This window comes from Chamaea fasciata, unplaced genomic scaffold, assembly GCF_029207755.1.
Source record: "Chamaea fasciata isolate MVZ Bird 193981 ecotype frontalis unplaced genomic scaffold, bChaFas1.0.hap1 SCAF_30, whole genome shotgun sequence".
Classification (NCBI taxonomy): Eukaryota; Metazoa; Chordata; class Aves; order Passeriformes; family Sylviidae; genus Chamaea; species Chamaea fasciata.
In genome coordinates, this window is record NW_027094115.1 from 3,123,257 (window position 1) to 3,137,733 (window position 14,477).

At 48.7% G+C, this 14,477-nt stretch overlaps 1 protein-coding gene across 2 annotated transcripts in view; it reads right to left on the minus strand.

The window, feature by feature from the left end:
• Window positions 1-257: 257 nt before the first annotated feature.
• LRRTM4 (leucine rich repeat transmembrane neuronal 4) overlaps window positions 258-14,477 on the minus strand; it is a 191,188-nt gene continuing 176,968 nt past the window's right edge. Inside the window, exon 3 of one of the 2 annotated variants that reach the window (XM_066206269.1) lies at window positions 258-1,750. In XM_066206269.1, coding sequence (XP_066062366.1) covers window positions 1,529-1,750 — 222 coding nt within the window. In that variant the 3' untranslated portion in view covers window positions 258-1,528. The remainder of the gene's footprint in view (window positions 1,751-14,477) is intronic. The other variant, XM_066206270.1, reaches the window with a different exon arrangement.

Genomic DNA, 14,477 nt, shown 5'->3' on the forward strand with positions numbered 1-14,477 from the left:
GTTGGTTTAGCTGCAGCTCAGGTTTGCAGATGAAAAACTTCCCCTCTGATTAAAAACCCCATTTTCAGTTAAAAAAAAAAAATAGTTTTCCCTCTCTTCCCCTCCCCCAGCCCCCAAACCAACTCTCTTTTTTTAAGAAAAACCAAATAAATTGAGCTTCTCCAGACTCAGGCTTTTTGAATTCAGGACAATTCCCTGATTTCCTTCCAGGAGGGAAGAAACAGGGCCCAGCATTGGCCCCTCTCCCCACGGGATCCCCGCGTCATACACCCACAGAAATCATTCAAACAGTAGCTTGGCTGTGGTGTCCCAACCACAAAATAATATGTTTATTTTTTTTTTTCCACCACTTTTTTTTTTTTTTTTAATTTGTTTGTCGTTGTCATTTTATTGATAAAAACTACACAAAAACTAATCATAATAATTAATTAAAAAAAAACCAAACAAACCAAAAAACCGAAACCCAAACCAAAAAAAAAACAACGTTGCACATTCTGCTGTGTTTTAGAAATTGTGTCAGCCAGTGAGTTGCACTAAATGCTCTTTAAAAGATTTTCCTTCTGATCCGTTTCAAGCACTTCACTTCCATTTTGGTTCCCAAACGTCCATGAATTTTCCTTAACAAGCACCACTGGCCTGGAAATCTGAGTCGTGACTCCGTTGCAGTATTTCCCCCCCCCTTTTTTTTTTTTTTTTCTTTTTTTTTCTTTTTAGAGCCCGAAAAGGAATTAGAGTGTCAACAATGAAGCACAATGAAGATAAAAAAAAAAATCAAAAGCCCCCTCCATAGTGTACAGCCTGTGTCTTAAATGTACATGCACCCGAGTTTCTTTGTTTCTGCTGCATCGATTGCCATGGTCCTTTTGGTTCAACATAAGCTTTTAATGCCCACGTCTGAAGGTTGAAATATTAACGCTCGGCCACTTAAAAAAACAACCAAAGGAAAAACCCAACCGAAAAAAAAACCAATCCCCAAAAGGAAAAAAAAAAAAAAAAATATAGAGCTATCTTTTGTTGGTTTAAAAAGAACAAAAAGAATCGTCAACGGATCTTTGTAACAAACACTTAATAAGGGAACATGGCTGACCCTCCCCAGAGCCTCGCCCTCCCCACCCCGTTTATTTTTTACCTGTGGTTCTCCTTCCCTGGAACCGTGCAATGTAGAAAAATCAAATATACAAACAAAACTCTTAATCCATCCCTTTATGTAGCTAGAGTGAAATCTATTTCTTGCCGTTGTTGCTGCCGCTGCTTGCTTGCTTGCTGCTGCTGCCGCTGCCGTTCTTTTTAATAAGAACTCGACAATCCCTCTCTCTTTTTTAATATTTACACCGAGGAATCCGTTTGAAAGTTTAAAGCGAAGAAAATCCCGGAGTCCTCCGCGCGCGCTCCGCACGCCGGGTGCGCCGAGGCCGCGGCCATCCCCCTGTCCCCTGGGAAACGTTTCCCGCTGGGATGGCGGGGTTGGAGCACCTTTTCCTGGTCTCTTTCCCAGCGGGAAGGTTCGTCCCCGAGCCGTCCCCCGGTGTTAGTTGGGTATTCTCTCGATGTAGATGGCAGGTGCGGCGGAGCGCGCGATGGTGGCGATGAAGCTGTGGTCCCGGCCCAGGTCCAGGCCCGAGGGCTCCGCCGGCTCCCGGGACACCGTCTCGTAGCCCTTGTTGACGTGCAGGGGCTTGTGGGCCTGGCAGTAGCCGATCACGGGCTGGTCGTAGCTGTAGTAGGGTAAAGTCTTCATGTGGTGAGGCACCTGCAGCAAAAAAACGGAACCAGAGGACAGCGACCATCAGCAGTGGGCTAAGCCTTGTGTGGGTGCAGCATCACCAGAAATCCCAAGAGAAATCCCAAGAGAAATCCCAAGAGAAATCCCAACAGGAATCCCAACAGGAATCCCAACAGAAATCCCAACAGAAATCCCAACAGAAATCCCAACAGAAATCCCAACAGAAATCCCAACAGAAATCCCAACAGAAATCCTGGCGTGGCCACAATCCCCCGGGATCAGCCCATAGGAGAACTCCCAGCTCCCTGCAGCACATCCAGGTCCCTCTGGAGCAGACCTGCCATGCTGGGAGAGCTGCGGGTGTCCAGCCTGGAGGAGGAAATGCTCCGGGGGGATCTCAGAGCTCCTTCCAGTGCCTCAAGGAGCTGATGGAAAGGAGGGAGAGGGAGTTTTTATCTGGACAGTGGTTTTACATTGCCAGAGGGCAGGGATAGATGGGATTTTGGGAAGGAATTCCTGGCTGGGAGGGTGGGGAGGGGCTGGGATGGAATTCCCAGAGGAGCTGTGGCTGCCCCTGGATCCCTGGAAGTGCCCAAGGCCAGGCTGGAGCAGCCTGGGACAGTGGGAGGTGTCCCTGCCCGTGGCAGGGGGTGGAATGGGATGATTTTTAGGCCCCTCCTGACCCAAACCATTCCAGGATTCCATGATCTGTGTCCCCACTCCCGGATGGATCTCCCACCTGGCCGTGCTGCAGCCAGAGCACAGGGAGCTGCTCTCCCTCCCTCTCTCCCCTTCCCCAGTTTGCGGGCAGATGTTCAAACTGTTTAATTCTGACTCTTCGTGATGACCCAGATCCCAAACACAAACCAAGGGGTTTGTAAACCCAGCAGCTTCCAAAACCTTTCCTCTTTTTCCAGGGCCTGGAAAGGCTCTGAGTGTTCCCAGAGCTCCCAGACCAGCCTGGGGATGTCAAAGTCCAAGCCAGCTGGCAGCAGGGGTGGTGCCAGCACAGCTGGAACATCTGCTTATTGCCCCCCGGACAAAGCTGCTCACCCAAGGTCACGGTTCCCGGCGTTCTTTATCTTCCAACCTCCCCAAGATAAACACTGTCAAAGCAGCTCCGCCGCTGCACACCAGAACTGAGCACATCCACACCTCGTACAAATGTATTTAAAACCCTGCCAGATCCATCCTGAATCCCAACTCTTCCTTATGTAAATCCTCAGAAACCGCCAGCCCCCCTACCTGCTTTTTTTTTTTTTTTTCATTTTTTTTTCTCTCCCTTCCATAAATATTCTACGCTTGCAAATGTTAATCCTACGACTAAATATGATTTATGGCACAACATCAGATACAAATCTTTGCAGATAATTTTATCATCTGCAAGAGATGAGCTGATCAAGTCGAAAGAAATATGCTCTGAGGGAGAAAAACACATGCAGCAGGAGAGAGAGAGAGGCGAGAGTTGATTCTAACGCTGCCAGCAAACCTGAGCTCATTATAGCTGGAGATATCCTACACATAATCCAATCTTGGAACAAATGCCTTTTGATTTTCCAGGCTGAACTTTAAGTGAAGACCACAGGGCTAATTTCTCCCAAATTTTCATCGCTCGGTGCACTTCATCACCCCCCCCCAAAAAACAAAAAAAAAGTGTGGAAAAAGCAAAGGCATTAAGGCTAATTGGGAAGTTTTGCAGGGTCAGAGTTCCTCTCGATGTGGAACCCCCGCAGAACGCAGCAGAGATCCCAAAATCCTTCCAAGGGCTGGAATTCAGCTGAAAATATGATTTGTCACGCCAGCTGAGTGGCAGGGATGCGGAGGACAAGCTGCTGGGCGGAATTTGATGGGACAACTGTGCTCACTTGTGGATTCACAAGAACAGGGATCTCCCCTGGATAGAGCAATATCCGTGCCAACATCTGTCAGGGCTGAGGTTGGCCTCAGCTTTAAGGCAGCTCTTTATGGTCCCATAAAAGCCAAGGAGTGTTTGTGCTGTGCAGAGCTGAGGGATGGAGGTCCCGGCTGGGCAGCAATAACACACAGCCCATTAACCACCTGAGGCCTGCCTGAGAGCTCCAGACAGGAGTCAGAGGGATCAGCATTCCCACAGCGTCCCTAAAAAGTGATAAACACGGGGTTTTCCAGCCCTTTTCCCAGTGACTTTGTAGAATCTCTCACTAATTCTCACTTCCGAGGCCTGTGCACGTGTAAATCACAGCAGTAAGGGTCGCTGGGTGGCGGGAGGGTGGATATTCTTCATCAGTGTGAAAAATAAAAGAGATGTTTCAGGTTAATTTGCAGGTTAGATAAAAACAGGACAGTGTAGGTTAATTTGGAGAGCATTTTTAGGAGAATGAGGCCCAGCAAGGGGTTTTCAGGCCTGGCCTGCTCTTCCTCTTCCCTCTTTTGGGGCCTGGATTTCTCTGAGGGAAATTAAAGGAATAATTGTGTCAAATGAATGCGAGAAGCTTTGTCCTGCAGTAAAGACTGAAGGCAGAGATGAACCAGCCCCTGTAACCCCTGACAGCCCTTGGGATGCCCCTGGAACCAAGAAAAAAAACCCCACAAGAGCAATTCAAACCTTCTTGGTCAAAGGGATGACGCCAGCACTGTCCCACAAAGAGTCCCGTCCTCCCCTGGAAAATAACTTTGCATTTGCAGGAAGACACAAGGCTCAGTTTTTATTCACACTGAGGTGACTGTGGGTGACACCTGAGCCCCCAAAAAGCTTTTCCAGGACAAAGCTTTGGCTCTAGAAACTGCTGCAAATGTGGGGACAATCATGCCAGCACTCATCCAGTAAAATGATGGAAAACACTGCTGATGCTGTTCACTCTACACAAAGCTGTTACTATTCTATTTTTACGGCTTCAGAGATCAACAAAACACATTTGAAATCATCTACGTCGCAGAGAATTAATTTTAGAAGTGTTTTCGTTCTGCGTTCTGAGGTAATTCCTGTTTTCTTTCCCCACTCCTGCTATGGAACTAATACCTGAGACACTCAGATGTGACCTTGAACAAGTCATTTTATGAGCTGGAAAATGAGAAGCTTCAGTCCTGCCCCTGCTCGTCCTTGGAGTCCGGAGCTCTTTGAGGTGAGGGCTGTTTGTGCAGGGACTGAAACAACCCAGCTGTGACCTAAGCTGGGCCTTTTCAGCTGCTTTGGCCTCTGAGAGACAAAAAAAACCAAATAAAAAGCAGATCAAATTCCAGTCCAATAGGTAAAAAATTATCCAGACAACCAAATACAGTCCTGGGATGGTGTTGTCAAGGACTGGTGGTGGAGTCCCCATCCCTGGAGGGATTTAACATGGAATCATGGAATGAATCATGGAATCATGGAATGGTTTGGGTTGAAAGGGACATTAAAGCCTGTCCAGTGCCACCCCTGCCATGGCAGGGACGCCTCCCACTGTCCCAAGGTGCTCCAGCCTGGCCTTGGACACTGCCAGGGATCCAGGGGCAGCCACAGCTCCTCTCAGCTGCTGTGTCTCTTCACAGCATTTCCTGCAAACTTTCTATTTCATTTTCCCCTTTTCATTTCCATTTTAATCTCTAAAGCCAACACTGCCCCATTCTTACCCTGAAGTACTGGAAGTTTTTTTGCAGCAGTTAAACATGACTCAGCACGAGAACGAGCTCCAGAGTCACTGACAATCAATGAACATTTTGAATTTAGCCCACGTGTGGCACCAGGTAGAATCTGTGCCACAGTGTCCATCCTTCCCTGGGAGGGTGTGAGGGGCTGGGATAGAATTCCCAGAGGAGCTGTGGCTGCCCCTGGATCCCTGGAAGTGCCCAAGGCCAGGCTGGAGCCCCCCGGGACAGTGGGAGGTGTTCCTGCCCATGGCAGGGGTGGCCCTGGGTGGGATTTCAGGTCCCTTTCCCACCCAAACCATTCTATGATGATTTTATTATTCTATCCCAAATTGCAGACAGTTAATTAAGCCTGGAGCTGTTCCCCTGTGAGGGCTGGGAGTGTTCGGCGGGGTTTGGGCTCTAGGCCTGGATTAGTTTCCTAGCGTTGACTTCTCAAGCCCACACCCCACAGATCTCCACTCTGAACACAATAAATGTTGCATCCCAGCAGTCACACACTTCAGACAGAGCTTGTAACAACGAGTACAATTTACATAAATCCCCAGCTACGGCAGGAAGACAAAAGATTTAGCGGTGGGGATTTAAGGAATGCAAATCCTCCCTGTCGAAGCCCAAGTGACGCTGGAGAGGCTCCCGGCTCAGCAGCTCTGCTGGAGCACAAGTGCTCCCCTCAAAACCAGCTGGAGTAGCTGGAGCTACCCAAAATCCAGGGAGATTCTGGCCTGAAGAAGTGTTACCTGAAATTCAGGGAGATTCTGGCCCGAATTGAAGAGGTGTTACCTGAAATTTCGGGAGATTCTGGCTTGCGTTGAAAAGGTGCTACCCAAAACTCAGGGAAATTCGGGTCTGCATTGAGAAGGTGTTACCCAGAATTCAGGGAGATTCTGGCCTGCATTGAAAAGGTGTTTTCCAACATGCCCTGCCCACTTTTCCTCTGGCAGCCACCACTGATGTTCAGCTCAACCCTCAGGCATCCAAACGTGCAAATGCAGGTACCCACATTGCAATCCGCGTTCTTTGTCTTTTATGTTTCTTTGACACTGCACTGAATTCTATCAGTTTTACTTAGGCTGAAAATGTCTGGGAGTTAATTAGCTGTGATTACCACACAAGAAAGTTCTATTAAAAATAGTCGAGTTTAGAATTCAGCCTGGACTTCATTTTTTTGTAGGTGCAGCCAGCAAAACCTAGATTTTTAGCCCAACATCAATAAAAATCTTTATTCTGGAGGCTAGAAGCACAGCAGCAGTGGTGTAACCTCCCCATATTCCCACTGGAATCAGGGAGATTTCAAGGATTTGGACTGGGGTCTGAGGGAATGTTGTGTGACCTCATTTCCAGAGTGCTTTTCTCTCTCTCTCTCTCTCTCACCTCTCCTGTGTTAAACACTCTCACACATTCTTAATTCCTTGCTCTGCCTCCCAACAGGACACCTCAGACAAGCTGGAATCCAGCCCAACATGATCTCTAGGATGTGACACCTCCCCACCGAGTAATTCCAGGAGGGAATACCGAGCTCTGTGCCCAGCTTCAGCTCCTGCTCCCGTGTTTCCCTCCGTGCTGGCAGGGCAAACTCCCCGGAGATCAGGCAAAAATGAACTCTCTGAATCCAGAATCGTTCCAGCCAGATGAAATCACCCATCTCAGTCTGAAACAATTCCCTGGCGTTTGTTAAATCAAGGTTTGGCCGCCCCAGGTTTTGCGAACCAGGTCTGTTCCGTGCTGGAAATACGATGAGTTTGTTCTTTATGATCGTTTTGGAAGACGGATCTCTCGGCATCCGTCATCCCGCAGAGCAGGAAAGTCTTTGTGGAGGCTCAGGAACGGCCGTGGATGTCTGGGTGACTCACTGCCAGAATTCCCAGCAGGAGACAGGGATGTAATCTATGGAAGGACTGGCAAGCCCGGCAGTGTCTGGGGAGAAGTTTCGGTGGAGTGGAGTTTGTTTTATCCCTGAAAGGAGATGGTGCAAAGGCTCACACTGTCACAGGAGCCTCAGACAAATGACTGCTCCAGAAGGAGCCTAAAACCGGGATCCTGGCAGGGAAAATGATGCATTTTTGAGTCCCAGACATTCCCAGCTGCCTCAGTCTGGACACCTTGGCTTTATCCAGGCACTGCTCAGACACTGCAGTTCAAACCCCTCAGTTCTGGTGCCTCTGTTTTCAAAGAGGAGGAACACCCTGGCTTGAAAACTCAACACCTGCTGGAGGCTGCCAGGGGACAACCAGCCCTGCCCTACAGGGGACACACATTTCCCTTTTTAAACAATAAAACCGCAGCATGAATATTCTCTGGTAGATGAACATCTTGTGGCTTCTCATTTGCTGGCAATCTCTAATCCAGGTAAGCTGATTCCTGTGGAAGTGCTTGCCCAGTTAATGGTTACATGAATTAATTACACGCAACTTTAGGAGCTGCCCATGAGCAGTGGAAACTCGGAGTCACAGAACGTGGCAGCAATGTTTTCTCATTAGCGCTAATATTTAGTCTCAGGGCACCATGACTTCATTGGTGAATTAGCAGCAGAGCTGTTGATAAATCAAATTCAGAGTTCATTTCCAAGCTGATCATAATTTAGAGTAAAAATAAGCAAGATGTTCTGCGGTGGCGCGGCGATTAGCGGAGCACGCGGCTTCACCTCGGAGACAGATTGATTGGGCACATTAGGCAGACAGAGCTGGGATAAACAATTCCAGCGCATTTCACGCCGCTGAAAAATCACAGGCAACAGCCCTGGAACATCCCTTTGGAGGCAGAGCAGAAAAATATCCCTGTTGAGGAAAATGCCCCATCAAACATTCCCATTCTGAGGGACAAGCGCAGGCGCTGAGCTCAGCACTGAAATATGAGCGGGCCTGTGTGTTCTGCTTCTGCTTGGAGCAAACACAAAAGCGCCTGGCTGCTTTTTGGAACTGGCCTTTTGTTCTGCAATCCGTGTTTCCTCAGGTAATTCTCATATTGATTGAAAAAACACCCCAAAAATCTCATTTATTAAAACATTTAGGCGCTTGGGCATCGGCGTGCTCGGCTCTGGGGAGGGTTTGTGAGCTCTGCTGTCACTGAGCTGGTGCCTGTGACATCTGAGCAGCTCAGGAAATCTGCCAGCTGCAGCTTTGCAGTTTTAGGTGAAGGTCTTCAAGCTCCTTAATTAGCCCAGGATTTCTGAGAGTTGCAGATCCCGCTGGGAGCTCCGCTGGGGTCGGTGCCTCCATCAGGCACAAAGCGTGGAGCGGGAGCCTTTGGGTAGCTGGGGCTGGAGGTGCAATTCCCACCGTCAATCTCATGCAATTTCACTTCTAATTTACTTCCCGCTGCAGATGGAATCTGTGGCTGGGCCTCCTCTCTCTTCGTTCCTCCCAAATCACATCCATAGTCTTTGCAGCTTCATCCAGGATTGAGGGAGGAGGAGGCAGCCTCAGGGCGGAAAAAAGGTCCCACGGGGCATTGAACCACTGCCCCAAGACCAGGAGTTCCGGAAGAAACACCAATTATCTGCCAGTTTTCTCCAGGAAATCCAGGACAACCTTCTGAACATCCACCAAGGGCTAGTGTTCCATGGGGATGGGGCAGTTCCTGACCAGTTCCACGAGGATGGGGCAGTTCCGGATCTGTTTTTTGGGGATGGGGCAGTTCCTGATCTATTCCACAGGGATGGGGCAGTTCCCGATCAGTTCCACAGGGATGGGGAGTTTCTGATCAGTTCCATGGCAATGGGGCAGTTCCTGATCTCTTGAGCACTTGTACACACACAGACAAACTGGAATATAAACCCAAGTGTTGACCAGAGTTAAGCCTGTCTTAAATAAAGCCCAGCTTTCCCTTGGAGTCCCATCTCTGCAGGCTGTTTTCCCTTGTCTTTCTCTTGTTTCCACCGTAATAATTCTACAAGCAGATCCTATGAGCGTCCTGTACCCATTGCTGTGGCTGCCCCTAGATCTCTGGAAGTGTCCAAGGCCAGGCTGGACGGGACTGGGAGCACCCTGGGATAGGGGAAGGTGTCCCTGCCCATCCAGGGGGTTGGAACAAGATGGTTTTAAGGTCCTTTCCCACCCAAACCATTCCACGATTCTGGGATTCCATATCCCACCCTGAACTCCACTCACTTGGACTTGGATCCTGCCATTCCCAGTATCAAATCAAAGTCTTTGGAATCAAGCCTGAAATATTTTTCAGGATGATGGGATAAGGAATAGGATGGCTTCTTCAATGTGTGGAATGGAAATCTTTTCCTTATAAAAATCTAAGCTGGAGATAAAAGGTTGTTTCTGGCATGTCTCAGACCATGGCCCAGTGAAAAAAAGCTGGTGTCAGTGGAAATTTGGAGCCTAAGTTCTACAAAATTATCATTAGTCTTGTTCAATTCTTGTATTTCTGTGGGAATGGGATCCCAAAATTGGCATGGACTGACAGAAAGAGAGGCCTTGGTATGGAAAATGAGGAGAAACAACAGACAGGAGACACGGGACAAAGATGCTGCAGCCCCCAGTTCCTTCTCCAGGCCCCATTAAAGTTCTCTTTGTAGTTCATAAAAAGCCAACTTGATAATTCATAACTACAGGAATTAAACAAACATCATTGCGTTAGGTGTGATTAGAGGCATATTAACCTAAGAAATTGCACATCTTGGTAATAAGCAATTTAGGAATCCATGGGATTACTTTTCACTTCGTAAAATTGGTCAATTTCACACAAACTGAATTAAAACACAGCTATTAATTTCTAATTTGAGATGAAAAAATTCACCAAGTTTTAAGCCACCTGCAGGCCAGACTGGGCGCACCAGTCAAAAAAACTTTTTGATTTATTGGGTCACCCTTGCTGAATGCATGCCAGGTTCTAAAGCCCTGTAACGTCACCCTGACAGTTTCACTGACACTGTGAGCTGGATTTGAAGCTTTCCTCGCCTTCCCCACAGATAAATTCCTAATCCTTCTCTCCAATCACACAAATGTCTTCCCCTTTAAAGCAGAACCTCTCCACGGACTCCTTAACTGAGCGTGTTTTTTTAGAGATCAGGAGGAAAAATCATCCACACCCCACTGCTCCCTCCATGGGCAGATTTGATCTTTCAATCAGGAAATGAAAAGGTTTCCCTAAAGGAAACTCCCAGAAAGAAGGAAAAGCCTTCTAAGCCTTGTTATTGTTCCTTGGGCAAAATATGTCTTTTAAATGGCTTGATCTGTTTTTTATGGCGTGTCTGGCTCCTGACAAAAAGCCCCACTGATGAAAAACTCGGCATGAGATGCACGGGAACCTCTGATTTTAAGCCGTGGAGGGCTGATCGGATAAACAAACTGTCTGGATACTCCGATTAGAAAGCCATTAATAATTGCTTTGGGTGCTCTTGGGATCGTTTCCCATGGAAAACGATAGGGATGGAAGCCTGGGGGTCAAACAAAGCTTAGGGACAGCAATGAGTCCCTCAAACACGGAGCAATCCCTTGGAGTAGCTACGCTGTTTCACACCACAACGACACAGACTCCGAGATTCAGAAGGCTGAAAATGACTCCTTTGTTTCTGGGATGTGTCTCCCTTTTATACTATTTCACACAGACCAATTGGATTGGTGACACAAAGACAAACCTCTTCACTCACATTGGTCAGAGCAGAGGGACATCTAGAAGAAGTCCCTCCTGGGGAAAGGGAATGAATAACAAAGTTACAGTTACAAAAACATTTCTCCTGTTTACAGGAAATTCCTGGGGAAAAGAATTTCAGAAAACCAAAACACCTCAGGCACAGAACCAGGGCTACAGAGCAGTTCCTCGTCCATAGGTAAAAGAATTCCATTGAGAACCTCTCCCTGTCTTTGGCTGCCCAGACACACAGACCTTCCCAAATTGAAGCCAACTCAGCTTTTATTTAGGCTTTTAAAGTTCTTTTTTCCCTCCCAGGAATTTGTGCTCCCCACTCCTGGCAGAGCTGCAGACTGCGGTGAGTTTGAGCTCAGCCTCTCGAAGGTGCCTCCAGCCCAAGGGACCACTAAGAAAGAGCAGAGAAGGTGTCAGGAATCCCGTAACAACTCCCCCAGAGCCTTCTCCTGACCTCCAACACTCCCAGCTTGCCGAATTCCTGCCATTTCAGCCCCCAAATTCCATGGAGCTGGGCCTTCCATGGTGTCACAGAGCCCGGAGCGTCCTCACGTCTGGGGCCAGAGCGTTGTGTGGGGAATGGGGCTCATCCTTCAAAAAAAGAATTATGGCAATGAAGGAAAAGGTGCACTCGCTCTTCCATGCAGTGATCCAAAAGATGGCAACCTGCTCCCTCCATTACTCCCAACAAATAAATCCGGGATTTAATAGGAACATCTGATAATGTTGCTGCCACGGTGACAGATGAAGGCGCCGCAGAACGAGCGGAATAAGTCTCTGTCTCATATTCAAACACTGCTTTTCATTAGATCTGCCCAGAATTGATGGGCTGCAAAAGAGCTCTCCAGGAATTGATGGCCTCTCCAAAGGTTTTTAAATACTGTTTCAAGTTGTGCATTGATCCTGAACATCAAGGGAACAAAAGTGTGTTTCCTAAAGCAGGGGGAACATGACTCAAATTGTACAATATTTTGTCCCCAAGACATGAGGAGGTATAAACAAGGCACGTCATGGCTGGTGATTAAACCCACACCAGTGCGAGAAGACAGGGATAAAAAGAAATGGGAAATTTTCCTTCACTCTTATCTATTTATCCAAGACTCTAAAGGTTTTGGCTGTAGCCAGGCGACTCTCAACCCATTTTGATTAAAAAAAAAAAAAAAATGCTTAGAACCACGTTTGTAATTGGCACATTTGTAACTGGCCCCAATTCCATTTAATATGGCAATATTAAAAATACAAATATTATCCAGCCCCTGCACCCCCGCCAAACTCTGAGAGGACAAAGTCCTGCTCAGCCATCATTTGAAATTCAATGCTCAGTGCTGGCCTGAGCAGATAATTTGGGGTTTTTTTCAGCTGTCTCAAGGGGTCGTTCTCTACAGAAAATGGGTGTCAAAGGAAGGAATGAGTGGAGGAAAAATGAGAGGGATGCTCCTGCTGCTGCTGTTTCTGCATCAGCCTCTCCACACCCGGATCTGCTGAGCAGGAACGCCTGAAATGCAGGGAGGAGAAGCAGGAAAAGCCTCACGAGTGGGAACTGAGCACAGTCTGAGGAATTATTTGTTTCTGCTGAGGAAACAGGGAGAGAAATTCCCTCCAGAGGGAGAGAAGTCAGAAGCCACCAGCACTCCCGGCTCCTCGGACACGGGAGGGAGCTCCTGTTCGTACTGGAGGTCCCGGCAGGGTTCTGTTCCTGGGAAATCCCAAGGTTTTAGCTGTCTCCCAGCAGAGGAATTGGTGAGGTGGCACCAACATGAATCCAGGAGCAGGAGTCCTTCTTGTCCTGGCTGTGTCACTCCCATCAGCCGTGAGGAGACCCTGAAGGGCACCAAGGGTCACTTGTCCTGGGGACTCAGGGTTTGTGTCACCACCACCTGCAGCCAGAGGAAGGAACAATCCCTGCCTCCGGCAGCACCAGGAGCTGAGCCAGAGGGAATGATTGTTTTATGCTGAGGGAGGGAAATCGTGCAGGGGTGGGGATGAAGATTGGCAGGAAGGTGCCTGGTGGGGGTGGCACTGCTGGGGATGAAGGCTGCAGGCTCTGGGCTCTGGGTGATGGCTTAAAGTCAGCAGAGAGCTTGGAGAGGCTGGAGCACATCCTGACACCCCATTCCCAGCTCCAAGCCTATGGAACACAAACTCTGGGAAATCCTTTGCTGGGAAAATGATTCCTTTGCTGGGAAAGCAAAGGTTCCGTGCTGCCCAGGGGTGCAGCTCTGAGCTCACAGTCAGTGTCACTCAGCTCTGCACAGAGCAGGGACACAAAACAAATCCTTCTCCTGCTGCTCACCAAGGACAACGTTCAGGCCCAAAAGCACAAACAAGGGTGGGCTGGAGGGAGGGACAAGGATGGGACCTCACAGCCTGGAGCTGGGATTGGACAATTAAACCCCAATATGGAAATGGACCAAAACTGATAAAAGTGTGAGACCTCGTGACCGGGCAGCCATTTTGTGTCCACTTTGTGACCATTTTCTGCCCATTTTGGGTCCCCCTTGGGTGTAGCCCTGGCCAGGCTCTTGTCCTGCCCAAGGTGTACCCTAAAGGCCTTTCAATAAATCTCCAGCTCTGTCCTGTCTCTGTCCCAGGTCAGCCTTCCCAAGGCATCACTGCTCACCCTGGAAAAGGAATTCCTTATCCTTTGGGGATGATGCTGCTCACCCTGGCAGAGAAATTCCTTACCCGTTGGGGGTGATGCTGCTCAACCCAGCAGAGGAATTCCTCATCCATTGGGGATGATGCTGCTCAGCTCAGTAAAGGAATTCCTCATCCTTTGGGGCAGATGCTGCTCAGCTCAGTAAAGGAATTCCTCATCCTTTGGGGCAGATGCTGCTCAGCTCAGTAAAGGAATTCCTCATCCTTTGGGGCTGATGCTGCTCAGCTCAGTAAAGGAATTCCTCATCCACTGATGGGTGATGCTGCTCAGCCCAGCAGCTTGAGGAAAAGCCAGGTCCCTGCACCTCCGAGGCTTCCTGGCTGCCCAACTACAAAGACACTCGTGGTAGTTACAGCTGCTCACCCCCACTCCCCTGTGTCAAAAGGAGATGCTGCAGAGTCAAACGAGGACTCCAAGCTCCTAAAAATCCCCGGGATGCTTGGATATGGGATGCTGCAACTCCGTGTGTTGCTAAAGCCTCTCCTCACCGTGACAGAGCCAGCGTTCTGCCACTGCTCATCTCTGACAGGCAGTGCAGGGAGGTGACAGCAGCGTTGTCACCAAACGCTCCTGGCGTGGCAAACAGGGAGGGCAGGAGGGGCAGGGCAGGGGGCTCAGTCACACCCTCAAAAAATTAATCCCAAACAGGGGCTCTGTGCTTCAGCCACGTCCTGCAGAGTCTTGGCGTGTCGGAGATCAAGGGAGCAGAAAATAAACGTGAGAGTGTCCGGCACTGCAGGAAAGGACGTTCCCCAGCGACAGAATTCTCTGTGATACTCTACAGAAAAGAAATGACTTTTTCATTCTTCTGGGCAGGCGTTGCAGGGGAATCATCGGTATTTCAGAATCCCTGAGAACACTGGAACAAAGATGGGGGAAATATCCTGGGCTTGG